This window comes from Labeo rohita, chromosome 18, assembly GCF_022985175.1.
Source record: "Labeo rohita strain BAU-BD-2019 chromosome 18, IGBB_LRoh.1.0, whole genome shotgun sequence".
In the NCBI taxonomy this organism is placed as follows: domain Eukaryota; kingdom Metazoa; phylum Chordata; class Actinopteri; order Cypriniformes; family Cyprinidae; genus Labeo; species Labeo rohita.
In genome coordinates this window covers 27,958,476-27,976,378 of record NC_066886.1, presented here as the reverse complement: position 1 = coordinate 27,976,378, position 17,903 = coordinate 27,958,476, and the positions used below count along the sequence as shown (strand labels likewise).

Genomic DNA, 17,903 nt, shown 5'->3' with positions numbered 1-17,903 from the left:
ATTTGAAGGATGTCTTCTCCCAACTGCTGTTTTGAGATCTCTCCACAGGTGTTCTATGGGATTCAGATCTGGACTCATTACTGGCCATTTCAGAACTCTCCAGCGCTTTGTTTGTAACCATTTCTGGGTGCTTTTTGAAGTGTGTTTTGGGTCATTGTCCTGCTGGAAGACCCATGACCTCTGGTGGAGACGCAGCTTTCTGACACTGGCCACTATGCTGCGCCCCAAAATTCTTTGGTAATCATCAGATTTCATGATACTGTTCACAAAGTCAAGGCAACCAGGGCCAGAAGCAGCAAATCAACCTCAAAACATCTTTGAACCTCCACCATGTCTGACTGTAGGGACTGCGTTCTTTTCTTTGAAGGCCTCATTTCTTTTTCTGTAAACAGTGCCATGATGTCCTTTATCAAAAAGCTCTACTTTTGTCTCATCTGTCCACAGTATGTTCTCCCAGAAGGATTGTAGTTTTGTCACAAAAGTTTTGGCAAACTCCAGTCTCGCTTTTTTATGCAATGATGTCCTCCTGGGTCACCTACCATAGCGTCCCTTTTTACCATAACGTCCCAGGGAGGTTAGCTACAGTGCCATGGGCTGTAAACCTCTTGATGATATTGTGCACAGTAGACACAGGAACATTAATATCTCTGGAGATGGACTTGTAGCCTTGAGATTGTTCATGTTTTTCCACAATTTTTTCTCTCAGATCCACAGACAGCTCTTTACACTTCTTGTTTTTTCCATGCTCAGTGTGACACACAACACAAAGGTTGAGTCAACTTTTCTCCATTTCAACTGGTTGCAAGTGTCATTACTATATTGCCACAGGTGTGTTTAAATACAAATTACAGGAGCAGCACATGCTTGAAAAGCAATTATTTCTTACATTTTTGACAAGGTGCCAATAATTTTGTCCAGTCCATTTTTGAGCTCTGTGTGAAATTCTATCAAGTTTGACTTTCTTCTCTGTTTTTTTGTGTTGTTGCAGTGCAAACAAAAGCAATAGGCACGTGAATACAAAAACATTTGCAATTGGAACAGTATTCTGAGAGAAGTGTTGCATTTTCTGACAGAACTGCAAGGGTGCCGATATTTTTGGCCATGACTGTAGGTAGATGCCCTATGGCGGACACGCCTACGTGCCTGGAGCAGTCAAATGATGCATCTACCTATACATATCTATGGGCACAACAATGAGCATGATGTTATTGTTTACACGGTCATCAAGGATACACAGAGAGAATGTGGGCAGCCACGGCATCGTTTTCAAAGGTCTCTGTTTTGGTCCGTTTACACTGAAACACAGCCCCGGAGTTTTCAATCTAAAACAGGGTCTGCAGCGTTTTCAAAAGTCTCCGTTTTTGAGGGTTGAAAACGGCGGAGTAGTGTAATCGACAGGCGTAACCGTAGCAAAAGTTATGCGTTTTAAAACAAAAACGCAGTTGTGTAAAGGCAGCCTTAAAGTAACAATTTCTTTCTTAGTGCAAAAAACATTTTAATAATCTAAAGAATCATTTTATGGAATGGAAAGGTTCTTCATGAAACCATAGATGCCTTCATTTTTAAGACCGTAAGATCATGCAATATAATTTACAGACCATAATCAATGCAAACATTTAAGAACGAATGATAAGCATGATTCTATTTAACATTCGCTCACCTACTGGTAGAGGAAAGCAGTTTGATAAAACAACAAAGAACCTCAAAGTTTCCTTTGAAGGAACCATTGAAAAGAAGCACTGAAGGTGTACACTGCATTTCCCTCACCTTATCTCTCTCTCAGCTTACGATTCCTTTTCTTGTAAACTGAGTTTCCCTAGTAGAGCAGCCATGCTGTAGTGTGTTGGGTTCAGCTGTGCTGTAGACAGTGAGGAGGAGAGAGGGTGAGGGTGACAGGGTTATGTAAATGGCAGAACCGCTGTGGTTGTGAGTAATCTGAAGCTAATTCTGGCCATGGCTGGGAGACGCCATGAAGGAGGGATTTGCACTCCTCTGCTTCTCTGCCTCTTCAGCTACAGAGGGAATAAAAAAGCCTGCGGCTGATGTCCTCATCCGGAGTCACACTTCACCTGGACTGACCCTCCTCAGAGCACAACACTCCTATGCTTTCATACACACTCGCTGAATGTATTTAAGAACTTCATACTCATATTCATGTAAGAGACAGTAGTGCAAAGCGGCCCTATCCCTTTAAACTGACATTATTTCAACCACATTCCAACATTAAAGGTTTTTGATAAAAATGGCAATTAATTTCATTACTTTCTAGGTTAACAACTGAGATATCAAAGATGTGCTTTTTCTATGGATCTACACTATTATATGTACAAAAAGAAGCCAAAAACGAGGAGGTCAGCAGCATGTAAATAACAATGTGAGACACAAGAGAGCTGTCCTATGCATAGAGCCAAAGGCTCAGTTAAATCTTGTATTGACATGAGACAAAGAGTTAAAGCCACACTTTTACACAGCACCCATTGTGGCGGGTTTTACAGGCTTTTCTAAATCCACAGGCAGCCAGTGACATGAAACAAAAGAGATGGGCTGTGCCTCTTGTCACTGGTTAAACTGGCATGTGGTGGTGGTCAGACAACAGTCTTGACCACTCAGAACAGAGCAAAACATCAGGACAGAAGACCAGCCTCTGTTCAGCATCAGGACAGAAGATTTGACCTCAGTCAAAGTAGGGATTGAACACAACAACAAACCAGCAGTACATCTTGTGCTGTTTTTTTGAAAGTGTGTCAACCAAAAATGAAATTCCACGATGAGCTAATCTGTATAACATAACGATAACTTCTTGAAGGTTATGGTAGCTTTGACATTGTGCGGTTAAACTTAATGCATCACAGTTATATCACCAATGTGAAAGAAACTTTAGACCTACTACAGTTTCAAAAACATACATTTAAAAAGATAGTTCACCCCAAAATAAAAATTCTGTCATCATTTACTCAACCTTAAGTATTCCTGTTGAGCACAAAAGAAGATTTTTTTAAGGATGTGGGTAACCAAACAGTTGACGTTAGCCATTGACTTTCAAAGCATGGGGAAAAAAATAAATAAATACTGAAGTAAATGGCTACCAGTAACCAAAGAGCTGATGGTAGCCATTGACTTCCACAGTATGGAAAAAAATACTATGGTAGTCAACGGCTACCAGTAACCAAACAGTCAACAGTAGCCATTGACTTTCAAAGCATGGAAAAAACAAAAACAAATTAAGTCAATGGCTACCAGTAACCATAAAAAGTCAACGGGAGCCATTGACTTCCTCAGTATGGAAAAAATAATATGACAGTCTTACTGGTCTTTGCTTACTGGTAGCCATTGACTTCCACAGTATAGAAAAAATACTATGGTAGTCAACGGCTACCGGTACCCAAACAGTTGACGGTAGCCATTGGCTTCCACAGTATCAAAAAAATACTATGGTAGTCAACGGCTACCAGTAACTTACACAGTATGTAAAAATACTAGCCATTGACTTGACGGTAGCCATTGGCACAGTATGGAAAAAACCAAACAGTACTATGGTAGGAAAAAAATACAGCTAGTCAACAGTTACAGTTACAAACAGTTGACGGTAGCCATTGACTTACACAGTATGGAAAAAATACTATGGTAGTCAACAGCTACCGGTAATCAAACATTCAACAGTAGCCACTGACTTTCAAAGCATGGGGAAAAAAAGAGTACTGAAGTCAATGGCAACCGGTAACCATAAAATGTCAACGGCAGCCTTGGACTTGCATGGAAACAGCATGAAAAAAAAAAATACTGTGGAAGTCAATGGCTACCGGTAACCAAACAGTTCGACGGTAGCCACTGGCTTCTACAGCATGGAAAAACATACTATGGATATCAATGGCTACTAAAAACCAAACAGTCGACGGTAGCCATTGACTTGTACAGCATGGAAAAAAATACTATGGTAGTCAATGGCTACCGGTAACCAAACAGTCGATGGTAGCTAGTGAATTCTACAGCACAGAAAAAAAAATGCTATGGAAGTCAATGGCTAACATTATTTTTCAAAACATTCTTCAAGTCATTCTTTACAAAAACCTTCATTTATATCCAACAGAAGAAAGAAACTCAGTTCAGAATACAGGTTTGGAACAATTTTCATTAACTATCCCTTTAAATCCTACTTTATGCCTCAGGGATATTCTTAAACCTTTGTAAGTTTTGTGAAATACATCAAGAACAAAAAAGCATCAGAATCATGCAGCACCTCTCTACAGGAGCTAATGTAGAAAAACCACAGTGAAAAAAACATTGTAAAATGCAGTTGGGAATGAAAAATTCAAGTAAATGCAGTCATGAATGAAAAATTTGTGAAAAAGAAGTGTTTTAAAGAGACGATTTGACAATTTTCATTCACAAACACACTAAAATATGACAAAACAGCTTAAAAACATTAGCTCTCCTGAGTCATCACAAGATCTAATCTCTGTTTGGCCTTCACTTACCGTCTGTTCCTGGACAATTGCAGAAGCTTATCTCTAATCCCACAATTACAGGTTAGACGTTTGGCCTTTGGTATTTCTTATTTGGAGGTCAGATACCAAAATCAAGAGAAAGCGAAACAACTGAAGCCTCAGACTTGCTGGTCTGAGCACGGCGCTCTGTTTGTCCCAGGCATTGTGATTGGAGCTGTTTGTCCAATAAAAAGGCAAACAATGACATTCCGTAGCTTGCAACTGTATTCAGGCCTCAACCTCACAAAAGTACAACGGGGCTCTGAGATATCGCACCTCAGACAAAACAGCCATTGCAATGAAGTTTGCAGAGATATCTGGATCAATTTTACTACATCTACCACACACACACACACACGCGCACACACACACACACACATTCGTCTGCTACTCATGCGGTCTTGATTCTTACCTACACTTGTCTGCCCCGCTGTCAGCCCTGTGAGAAAATCAACAGTGTTTGTCAGTTTAAGATGCATGTTAAGGCTAGAAAATACTACACAACATTTCAACAGATTTTTGTTTCAGACTTTAGTCTGCTAATTGGCCAAAGTCAGAATCATTCTGCAGATTTTCAGCAGGTTTACAAATTTTGTAAAAAAAAAAAAAAAATCAGTGTATAATGTGATTCCATACAGCTTGAGAATACCAAATGTACAAAGCATTGATATTTAGAGCAGATTTTATAATGCATTTTTCACGTCTCCTGTTTTTGTTTGGAACGACCTGATAATCTGTTTGTGAATAAAGAGAAATAAAGAGAGCGTGACTGCTCTCTAAATTAAAGAAATTAAAGCTTTAAAGTCCTGTTCTGAAAAGCATGGCAGAGCAGATATTTGAATCAGGATGTCCAGGAGGTTTTTCCATTCAGCCAGCCACCTTAAACCTTTATGCTTTTATTTTCATCATATCAGCTCTGACTCGTCGATCCATTTTTATGCTTTTCATGGTTGTTAAAGCCGCTGAGTTAGTGGAGGGTATTATGTAAGGATGTCTCTTTGCACCCTAAGCTCTTATGATTTATGATTTATGATTGGCTGAGCATCTCTGCACATCAGCTCATTTATTACAACTGACCTTAACTATTGATGTTTCTGATAAGTACAGTGCATGCAGACACACAGTGTACTCACCTGTCCTCACGGATGAAAGGAGTCAGGAAGCGGCTGGAATCATCATCATGGCTGCTCTGCTGGCTGCTCTGTTGACTACTCTGCTGACTGCTGGAAAAGAGTCATACTGATATATGTCAGTCAACCAACATTAAAAACATGTCTGTGTAACTACTCTGCTGTTGAAAAATTTGGGGCGGTTTTGTCTCTTATAGTCACCAAGACAGCATTTCTGTAATCAAAAACACATCAAAACATTAATGTTTGGTAAATATTATCAGTTAAAGAAATTGTTTTCTGTTTGAATATACTGTAAAATGTAATTTATTCCAGTGATCAAAGCTGGATTTTCAGCATCATTACTTCAGACTTCAGTGTCACATGATCCTTCCAAAATCATTCTAATGCTGATTTGCTGCTCAAGAAACATTTATTATTATTACACAAAGCTCTGTATCTTAAAATAAATTCTTCTGATTTGCAAAAAAGCTCTAATATTAGATAATTTGATGACATGGAGTAAAAAAAAAAAAATCTAATATATCAGTAAAATATATCAGTAGGTTTTTTTCCCCACAACATAAGAAGGAAGTTTTTTTTTTTTCAAAATATATACATTCAATAAATAAATCTGTAAATAAGGGATACAAGTACTTCAGGAATTTATTATTATTTTTGTTTTACCTGTATTTTAAATTTTGCACTTTTAAACGTACTTAAAATTAGTGGATAATGTCCTGGCAGACACTTTTATTAAATTTAGCAGTTTTATTACAATTCTAAAAATGACAAAATACATCAAATGCCAAAAGTTTTGGCTTTAATAACGAAAATAAGTATATAAAAGTGGAAATCAGGATTATGCACAAAATGAGGTCTTTATAAATATTCATATGTGTAAAAATGGGTTAATTTTATGGGATTTTGCACATATATGTGTAATCTTGTTAAGAGGAAGACAGGAATTAAGTCTTTGTGGCAGTTTTTTGGAAAAAGGCTGCAAAATGCAAATCACAGTTTTTCAGAAAGTGTGAAGTGCTTGAAATGCAACCTGTCCCTAAATATTATTATTATTATTTTTTGCCTTAGTATACTTTGATGTCACTTTTGATCAAATTAATGCATCTTTGCTGAATTAAAGTTTTAATTTTTTTAGGTAGTTTTGCCAAGGTTTCATGTCAAGAGTCTAAAATACAAATTATTATAAATTGTAATATGTGTTATAAAATGGCAATAAAATGTTGCATGTGGTATTTTTTTCTTCAATAGATGTGTCCCCATGATTTGGCCACAAGAGGGTGCAGTCACACTCAGACAGCATTAAAAGCACACAATCGCACACAAGTGTTGGCTATTGAAAAACACAAACAGTGCTTCACACACTTAACTACTTTCAAACTATTTAGATTAAAAATCTCCAGTGAATATATGTATTACTCATTTATTTCTCATTCCAGTTGTCTGTGCTACTCTCATTTGCTAAAAAAACAAAATAGCTCAGCTGTTCTTTGGCCATTATTACATTAAAATTGTTTCCCATTTTGGTCATTAATACATTACATTTAATTAAACCAACAACATGCTGCATCAAATTTTAAAGTATTTTTAAAAGCATTTTTTGTTGTCAGTGTTTCAGCCATAAATTTCTGCCTTTTACTCTCGGTCCCAAAATGTCAGTGCATCCTTATTTACCTTTAAATAAAATGCAACTGATTGTGTATTCTAGTATGAAGTGCAAAAAGATCCCACTGGGCATGCTGGATCTCCTCGTTCCATCAGCTGCAGGGATTTATTGTTGGCCGACACGCTCAGGTGCGTGCAGGTATTTGCTTGTGGTGACTACGGGCTACATACCCAAAAGGAAACTAATATCTGCAATTCAAACTATGCAGGCAAATTTCTTATTTATGGTCAATTGACCTGACAGGATTTGACCTGTGTGGGCTAATCTTGTTTGCTTAAAACACTGGCGATTTAGCCTCCGTCTGAATGCGAGTTTATGCACACGTGCCTGAGGGTCTGAAGTTTTCTCAGAATGGGTGCTCACATATAACTTCCCCGCTAAGAGTGGATTGAGGCTCGACGTGGCTAAGAACGCTTCTGAATCATTCATGACAGTTGCCTGTCTGATGCTTTGTGTGTGTTTTAACTGCTGCTGAAACAAAACCCCAGTGCTTTCAGGCCAACAGCACAGGCTGACGTCAGACTAGGAGCCCACTGGTCTACAGCGTGCTTGTTCAAATTGCGACTCACAAGCCAATTTCAGCCAGTTTGATGATGAAAATACATAATTTTTAAACATGCACTATACATTTGAAAAAATCTGCGTTTTTTACTATTTCTCTCCTGTCTTTTGCTGCATCTCGCACATGAAAAGACATTCTAAAACCACAACGTTTAAGTTTAAAGAAGTTTGACTTTCTATGGCTCATGCTTGATGCAAACACATATTCTGTACGTGCATAGGACTAGTGATATTTTCAATATTATGGTCCTTCATACAGCAATGTTGAATCATCCTTTTGGTAACGCTTTCATTAATAAATCATTAACAAGCATTACATAATGCCTACCGGGTCATTAGTTAATATATATTCATATAGCTAGAAACATGAGATAATGTGCTGGTTAATGTTTATTGATGTACTTATTAAACATTATCTAATGATTAACAGGTCATTATTTAATGTAAATCGAAATACTTACAAATGTCATTAAACTTTCAGTTCACATGATGATGCATTTCTTGAACATCTACGTATGATTTTTTTCTACAGATGGTTTACAATGATTAAAAACTTCAGTAATGAATAATTAACAAACATTATATAATGCTTAATGCATCATTAATGCTTACGAATGTCATTACAATTTTCAATTCATTTGATCATGCTCTTTTTAAAAATCTACAAATTATTTTAACAGATATTATACTATATTAACTATTCATCATTTGTAAATGTTTATAAATGTTTACTAATCATTCAGTATATTTATGGGCGACTTTTAGCTGCTGTAACAACATTTATAGATTTTCTAAAAGCATAATCCGTGCATAAAATGAATTACAACTTTAATGACATTTGTAGGCATTTTAATTTACATGAAATAATGATCTGTTAATCATTAGGTAATGTTTAAAGGTACATTAATAAAAACTGACAAGTGCATTCTCTCATGTTTCTTGTTATGTGAATATAATGACCTAATGACTCATTAAGCATTATATAATGTTTGTTAATGATTTATTAATCAGTTATTATAAAGACTTACATTATTGCCAATGTGTCTAAATGTAACATTTGCTAATAATTGCTAAACAGTGATTACTTGATTAAAAACAAATAAAAACATAGAAAAAATATTCCATTGAATAATTGATAAAACCCTAAAACTAAAATAGAATCAAAAATGAGAAAAAGTTCAAATCTCTGTTACAAATAATCATAAAAAAGCACAAACATAATTTTAGAATTTGATCATTTGATCATTCTGATTTAATATTCTTTCTTTTTTAGTATTTTAACTACAAAAAATATACTTTTATATTTTATATATAATTTTTTATTTATATTTTATACTTTTTTAGTATTTTAACTTTTAGTATTTTATTTTAGTATTTATTTTTTTGTATTTTAAAACTTTATTTTTTCTCATTTTGAATTATTTTCCATGTTTTGTAAGCTTGTGGAAAGTCGATTGACTAAACTGTTACTAAAGTATGCAAGTTTGAGTGGTGTGCCAAATTTAAACATTGTTTTGAGTTTATAGTAGGCCTTTTGTTTGACACACAAACTGTACGATTGATCCTGGTGTGTGAGGCACTGCATTTTTTACACATACACAATAAATTGCTGTACTGTAAGACTCTAACATGCACCTCGCTTTTTGGTGCAGTCTTTCTGATTTTACATCAGTATGTCACTATTACACTGCCATCATGTCATTCCGTAAGCCAAAAATAGACAATGAAAACTGTCAGTTCTGGCAAAACTGTCAGTATTATTATGTCACAAATGTAGCTGTAGAAAAATGTACAGTGAAGAGGCACAAAAAGCTCCCGAAGTAACTTCTCAACACTAAAATGGAGGTGTAAACAGGGTCCAAAATGTTTTGTGATTGGACTGGATCTGGCATTTCAATGAGCACAAATGGGCACACTGCATTTGGCATTTGTACTGTAGATCAAATGAGGTAAATCATGTAGAAATTATGTAGACTGCAGATCAAATGACTGCCTACTCACCCGTCAACCAACCACTGTGCAAAAACAAGAGTTTTAAGCTTTGCTGGTTCACGTTTTAATAGAAAATGTAAACATTTAGGAAAAGACCACGTTATCCTAACTCTGTCTTTAACTCTTACCCAGTAATGATGATTGGATGAGCATGAAGTGAATGAAACTGCAAATGAAATAGCCAAGAGATAACAGAACAATGAGTGGAAGTCATCTCTTTTTAGCTACAGTACATTAGCGTTTCTCCATAACAGCTTCCTCTGTCAGCACTGCTGAATCAGTGTAGTCACAGGAAACCAGGAATGCAAATGGAAAACAGGTTTATGCCCACTCTCCTCTGAATCACAAAACCACTGAAAGACTTGCCAGAGTCTGCAATCACCTGAAAGTGAGAACAAGCTTTTCCAATTTTATGATCAGCTGCAGGTTTTGGATTATTCCAAAAAAACGTTTTAATTCAAAAGTGAAAATAAAATGCATTTATAATGTAAAAAACATTTCAATTTCAAAAAATAAATGATGTTCTTTTGACTATTCATCAAAGAATCATAAAAAATGTATTACGGTTTCTGTAAACTGTTTTTAATAATGATAATGATAATAAATGTTTCTTGCGCAGCAAATCAGCATATTAGAATGATTTCTAAAGGACCATGTGACACTGGAGACTGGAGTAATGATGCTGAAAATTCAGCTTTGCATTACAGAAATAAATTACATTTAAAAAAATATTTACTTAGAAAATGGTTATTTTAAATTGTAATAATATTCCACAATTTGACTGTTTTTACTGTATTTTTAATCAAATAAATGCAGCCTTGGTAAGCATAAGTGACGTCTTTCAAAAACATTAAAAAATCTTACCGACCCAAAACTTTAAACAGTAGTGTATAGATTTATCTACAGATTTATATGCAAATTCATAGTCCATCAATCATCCAGCTGTTCCAACCAGATGCTCACTAAACATGTAGACTACGCAGTTTAGGGCTTTCCCACATACTTTAATCTTGCATTATGAGAACAATCTTACACCTACTCCCCTCCTGCAGGGAAAAAACAACTCTTATGTCTGAAATATTAACAACATTCACAGAGTCTCTCAGCTGGAAGGTGCACACTTATAAGTTCCCCATGTCTTAAAATAGCACCAGAAGCTCTTATCAGAGAAAGACAGACTGTGAAAGGTCTAGATGCTTCTCAGCAGCACGAGAAACCCTACAAGATGAGACATCGCACACACAATTCCAGATAAGAGACCTTACTGAACCCAGACTCAGAACACCACACAAAGATGAGGAAAGCGAGATGCGAGAGGGAGTACCTTCAACACTGTGCCAATATATTGGCTTTAAACAAGGGTAAATTCTGTTATTGTTCCAAAAGATGTATCTTTTTTCCATGCTATTACAATAAATGAGGACTGAAGCCATCAAGCTTTAAAACAGATGAAAAAGCACCATAAATGTGCTACATTTCAAGTGGTAAATGTTGCAGAAGAGTTTAAAATGGCTACTTTTTGCATGCTGGATGACCAGCTGCTAAACATCAAGTCTCAGCCACTGACAAACAAAATCTTAGACACTTCAAAAACTACAAATTCAGTGTTTGTTCCCACCTTTCTGCTGGATGGATAATGAACGCTGTCTTATTTGGCATCACGGCAGCTTCTGAGTTCCGTGTAAGCACGGCTGACACTTCAAAGAGGAAAGTGTCAGTATACACAGTAAACTGTTTAACTATTAATCTGCCGTCTATGTTTAACATTAAGCTACATAAATTCACCACAGGTTTAGCAAAGTGAAAGAATAGAGCACTTGACATCTTACGCTTTCGATTTAGACAGGTGAACTGCTTGGGAATTGCTTAATTGCTGTGGCTAAAAACCAAGAGAGCATTCACAGATGGTTTCAGCATTAGTGCAATACAATCTGTCATTGACGGAGCAACGCAATGTTGTCTTAAGAGGACAGTTCACCCAAAAATGAAAAATCTGTAATTTATTCACAGTTGGCGGTAGCCATTGAATATTATGAAAGTCAATTGTACAATTTACAAAAAGTGATATGGAAGTCAATGGCTACCAGAAACCGCTAGCAACATTTTTCAAAATACCTTCTTTTGTGTTTAGGAAAAAAAGATACTTTTTGGTTTAAAAAGCAATCTTTTGTGATTAAAAGTAATTCAGCATTAAACTGCAAAACCTGTAGATCCACTGTATAAACACTGACATAAATGATGCATGCATTAATGAACAACATTGAAAAATGCTGTGTGAAAATGCAAAAAAAATAAAAAAATAAAAAAATAAATTAAACACTGAGTAATATCATATTTGCTAAAAACAACAGCAGCAGCAACAACAACACCATATGGAAAAGGGAACAACTGACATAATCAGGACAAACCTGTTATTTGGACTGTTATTTATGTAACACATTGTCGGAAGAGTGTGATTTTCTCAGATCATTTCAAGAGGAAAATGTGTGTGCATTTTCTATGCAATAATTCAATGACTGTACACTTTTATACAGTATAAAGCAGCATTTATGAAATGCACTTCATGCATTTCCTGGGACCAGCATGGTGCTACAGGAACTCTCAGTTAAAAAAAAATATACTCAGCCCATCAAATCAGTCTTAAAATCTCTATGTGTAATTACTTGCATTTTGCTTTATCAATAATTGACAGAAGAGATTAAAAATGAGCATGAATTATATAACCGTACAGCTGTGCATCTGCTATTCAGCCCCTTTCAAATCACATCTACTGTATGTCTTATCTCTAAAAATGGAATAAAACCATTGATGATACTTAAATGTAATACTACTAAATCTAATCTATAATAATCTTGATACTGCATTCAAACTCAAGGCTGATACATCAAATCATTTAGTAGATGTATTAACAATGGGTGCTAACAAAAGCTGAATGTTTCAGTTTATTACTAGCTGCCAGGATGTTGGAGTCACACTTGACACATTCTTGTAAATCCACAATGCTGTAAAATAACAGAACGTTTCACTGTAAGAAGCCATTCAGTCTGGTGTAACATTCATGTCCACAGTACAAACGGTGCAAGGTGAGAACATTCTGGGTAGTTGGGTTTATTATTGTGGATGATACGTAAAAAAAGAAAAAAAGACAATGAACAAAATATAATGAACAAAAACATGAAACTGAATGGTTTGTTGATGTAGTTTTCTTCTGGCTTCACAGTCTAAAGGTCAGTGAGCACAAAGCTGAGTCTTGTGTTTCCAGTGTTCAGTCATATTAACTTGATCTGATCTTACATCATGTAGTTAATATGAAACCGTGAGGGTTTGTCTGGCGGTCTTGACTTGAACTTTGCACAAATCTACTATAATTAACAAACACAAAACAACAACAAATGTACATAACCCAATAACAGCTGAATTAAAATAAAAATGGCCAAACAAACGAGTATCAGCTGTAGATGGGGTGACACTAAAACATAAAACTAACTAATGAGAGAAAAAAAAATCTTAATAAAGACTAAAAAAAAAAGCCGCATTATAACAACAACACAAATGATTTAATATATGCAGAGTTGCACATCTGTGACTTTGTGACTGCACATCAGTTGAACTGTGCATTTAAAGGGTTACTCCACCCAAAAATAAAAAATGAATTTATTCAACAATTCGTCTCCTCTGCAGTCAACCTAGTGCCATTTTATATAGTATCCTCTGAACACAAACAGCGTATGCCGTTTTTTTGTCAGCTCGAATTGAGGGGGATGTGGGGGAACGGCATCCCCCTGGTTGAAAAAAATGACAAATGCATCCCCTCCGTTAAACCACCATCCCCATACCATCCCCTTTAGAAAATTAATGTGTATTATGTAAACCTTATCATGCAAATGAAATGTTAAAGGGGTCATCGGATGCCCATTTTCCACAAGTTGATATGATTCTTTAGGATCCTAATGAAAAGTCTATAACATACTTTGGTTAAAATTTCACAATGGTAGTGTAAAAAACACCCTTTTTACCATGTCAACCAGCTCTGCAGAAATCAGCCCATTCTGTTGCATGTTCCTTTAAATGCAAATGAGCTCTGCTCGCCCCGCCCACCTCTTCTGTGGATTGATTAGCTGTGCTCTGTTTACTTTAGCCGCATTTAGCCGCATTTAAACTTGCTAACTAGCATGTTATTAGGAAAGGCGATTGCAAAGATTCATAAAAAAACCCTTATACTCACTTCCGCTGTAAGTGAAGTGATCACGAATGATTCACACGAAAATAGACGCATATATGTAGATCGGGAGGCGCATTCCCTTCACAAACAAATGTAACCCACTGCATCTTCAGCGGCTCAGATGTCAGGAGTAAATAATGATCACTATGTTCATTATTACATCCAACACCTCAACTGCTTAGGAGCCATTCGTCTACGTTCCTGTTCCAGCATCGAAACAATGCCGATCCGATTGTTACAGCTCATTCAGGGCGGGTCTAAGGTAAGACGCCAGTGTCAATCTATCGTGGGAGCGGGCTCTGTCGGTGTGACGTCACACAGACAAGAAGCTGAGAATAGCTTGATTTAAAAAAGGGAAATTATTTTTACAGATTATTTAAAAACCACTGGGTGGATTTTGTCATTACAGGGTAGATGTGTACACACACTGCCAACACACATTCATGTTTAAACAACATTTAAAAGTGAACTTTGCATCCGATGACCCTTTTAAAATTCTCTATGCATCATAATAACTAAATAACAGCGTTTGGCCATTCAGACCTTCGTACTGTAACAGTTTGCTCACTAACTAAATCAAGTCTTCGACATTTTCATGCAAAATTGTTCAAGCGCAACTTAAGTTATTTAAAAGAAGATAACAACGGTATGATTTTTCCTTGATTAGAATTTAAAGACGTTTCCTTGACATAATGTTATTGTGCTATATGTGTGACTGTGAGGGAATGAGAGATGACAGGAGAGCTGATTTTATCAAGTTTGTCATTTTGCGAAAAACAAACAAAAACATGTCTTGAGAGTGCAAAAGCATTCACTGCGTAATGAAGCAATTAGAATGTGGAATGCCCCTATAATTCATGCAATAAAAGAAAAAATACCCCTGTATGATTTTTTTATGCTTTTATATTCATCGCACAAGCAATGCACTTTAGCCAGTGATCCAGATAGACTGACTTGTTTCAGTTCTAATTGAACCAGCCAAATGGTTTAAATGATTCTATAAATTGTTAATTAAAACAGGGACTTGCTGCGATCTACTGGCAGTTTTACTGTCATATTTATATATTCAAGCCAAGCCTAAACCAGCCACGGTGCCAGCACAAAAACACATTCAGCTAAATTTTTATCATCAATTACTGACCAAAATCTAAAAAAATCTTTAAAAATGAGACAAATTTTGTAATCATTGTGTAAAGTTAGCTAAAGGACCCCTCTGCCACACCAAAGAAATTGACCACACCTTCTCCCTTGATTTTTTTTTTTTTACAATTCGACCACTGGCCACATGGATACATTTTCTACCTTTATTTGCACTTTGATTTGAACAAAAACAACGTATGTGTGTGTTCTGGCTGACACAGAACAGCATGCACTGTTAGCGTTCAGAGGATACTTTCCAAAATGGCACTAGGGTGACGCAGAGGAGACGACTTGTTGAATAAGGTTGTTATTTTTGTTTTCTTTGTGTACGAAAAGTATTCTCGTAGCTTTGTGAAATTACGGTTGAACACCTGATGACACATGGATTATTTTATCGATGACCTTGCTACATTTCTGGACGTTGATTACATTGTGTAAAACCACAAGAAGATACAGATATACTGTACAGGACGTGAAAGTAAAAAAAAAAAAAAAAAAACTTTTCTAAAAAGTTTTCTAATGCTGCATTAGCAGCACACATTCTCTCAGAGACGACAAAAGATGAATCTACTTCAACATATGGCGATAATTAGAATAAATTAGAAACCCCCCACCCTCTCCCCCTGTCCACGAGAATATTTTCAAACCATAACCGGTCCGTGGAGAAAAAAAGGTTGGACCTTTACTGCACCAATACACTGTACCCATGGCACATCAAAAAGAAATAGCTCCTATTATAATCAGCAAAGCTGTCTGCACTGAAATTGCCCAATTGCAACACACTGCAGTGTCCAGTATTACTAAGACCTTTTGTACACACTTTCTCTCACTCCCTTCCCTCGCATTTTCTCCTATACTTAAAGAAGACCTGGTCTGAAATCGTATGCGCTTTAAAGGGACAACTCCTTCACACAGGCAACACAGACTATGTAATTACATTTATTTTCCTTTCATTCTTTTAAATGAGCCACAAAATTCAATTTGTACAATTAAATTACATTACAGGTTCTCCTGTAAAGAAACATTTATTAGTTTCCGTTTAGCAGTCCTGTTTTGTTCAAAGCAACATAGAGCACAATGTACTGGATGTGAGTGCACTGTTCAGGGACACGGTTTCTGCCTAGAATTGAATCTACAATACTGAGCTATGGCACACAGCTTGCATATGAAACCTCATATGAAATGATGCAAATCATCAGAGGCAAATATTGAATTTAATATCTGAGCCAAATCAGTTTATTTATTTATTTTTTATCTCTCAAAGCATCAAGCGAGGTAGAGACTTAGGTACTGTAACTATTTGAGTTATCACTATCAGTGCATACTTTATAAGACTATATATAGGCCCAGTACCTAGTACTTTATCCTGCTTGAGTGCTTCTCCCCCATAATTGATCTCACTGATGTTGCTTTCTCATTTGGGCAGGCATCGCAGGTTATTTGGTTTATTATCTCATTTTTTAAGTGAGTCGCCATTTAATGAGATGGATAATCTACTGTCGGCAGCTCATTATCATTAATAAACCACAACAAAGTGACCTATAACCGCCACTGGCCAAAACTTTATTGCATTTAGCAAATTAAACTTTCAATTCAACAGTCACTGTGCTCTCTGTAGCAACTTAAGATTTAAATGAATTCCTAAACCACAAAATAAAATCACTAAAACAATTTGCATTGTACAAAAAGATGATTTTAAAAATAGACAAAAATAATATAGATAGATAGATAGATAGATAGATAAATAGATAAAATAGACAGACATACAGATAGATACACAGATAGATAGATAGATAGATAGATAGATAGATAGATAGATATAGTACATGTTTTTAATATACAGTTATCATTACTAGTGTCTATGAAATAGAGGGCTGCAGAGATGACATATTTTTATAGGCCAAAACTCAGAATAAACCCTAGTAAACAAGTAATAGATTTGAAATGCATTTATTTATATTAAGTATAGTTCAAGTCTAACAACATATTATTAGCATATTTAACTTTATTACATATTAACTACTTATGCACAATGCACTTTTCTTAAGTACAAAATTAGTTGTTCCAATTTAGCATACTTTAAATATACCAGTTTAGTATACTAAAAGTACACCTGCAGGGTATTTTTATTAAGTACACAATATGTAAATGTACTGTATTTGCAGTATACTTAGCATGAAATTGTATTTTAAAGGAGAAGTCCACTTCCAGAACAAAAATTTACAGATAATGTACTCACCCCCTCGTCATCCAAGATGTTCATGTCACTCTTTCTTCAGTCGTTTTCCTCAAAAAACATAATTTCTTTACATTTCTGCTTTTTTTCTCCATATAATGGACTGCTATGGTGCCCCGAGTTTGAACTTACAAAGTACAGTTTAAATGCGGCTTAAACGATCCCAAATGCGGTTGTAAACAATCCCAGCCAAGGAAGATCAACCGCATTTGGGATCGTTTGAAGCCGCATTTAAACTGCACTTTGGAAGTTTAAACTTGGGGCACCATATCAGTCCATTATATGGAGGAAAATGCTGAAATGTTTTCCTCAAAAAACATAATTTCTTCACAACTGAAGAAAGAAAGACATGGACATCTTGGATGACAAGGGGGTGAGTAAATTATATGTAAATCTTTGTTTTGAAAGTGGACTTCTCCTTTAAATACATTTTAGTATATTTATTTTTCACTAGGGAAGTTATAGCATTTTA

General features: G+C 35.8%; 1 protein-coding gene across 1 annotated transcript in view; it reads right to left on the bottom strand.

Annotated features, from left to right (window-relative positions):
* Window positions 1–17,903, bottom strand: part of gramd1bb (GRAM domain containing 1Bb) — a 155,026-nt gene that overhangs the window by 75,054 nt on the left and 62,069 nt on the right. The window contains 2 exon segments of the mRNA XM_051134595.1: window positions 4,897–4,923; window positions 5,618–5,707. Of these exon segments, the coding sequence (XP_050990552.1) occupies window positions 4,897–4,923; window positions 5,618–5,707 (117 nt within the window).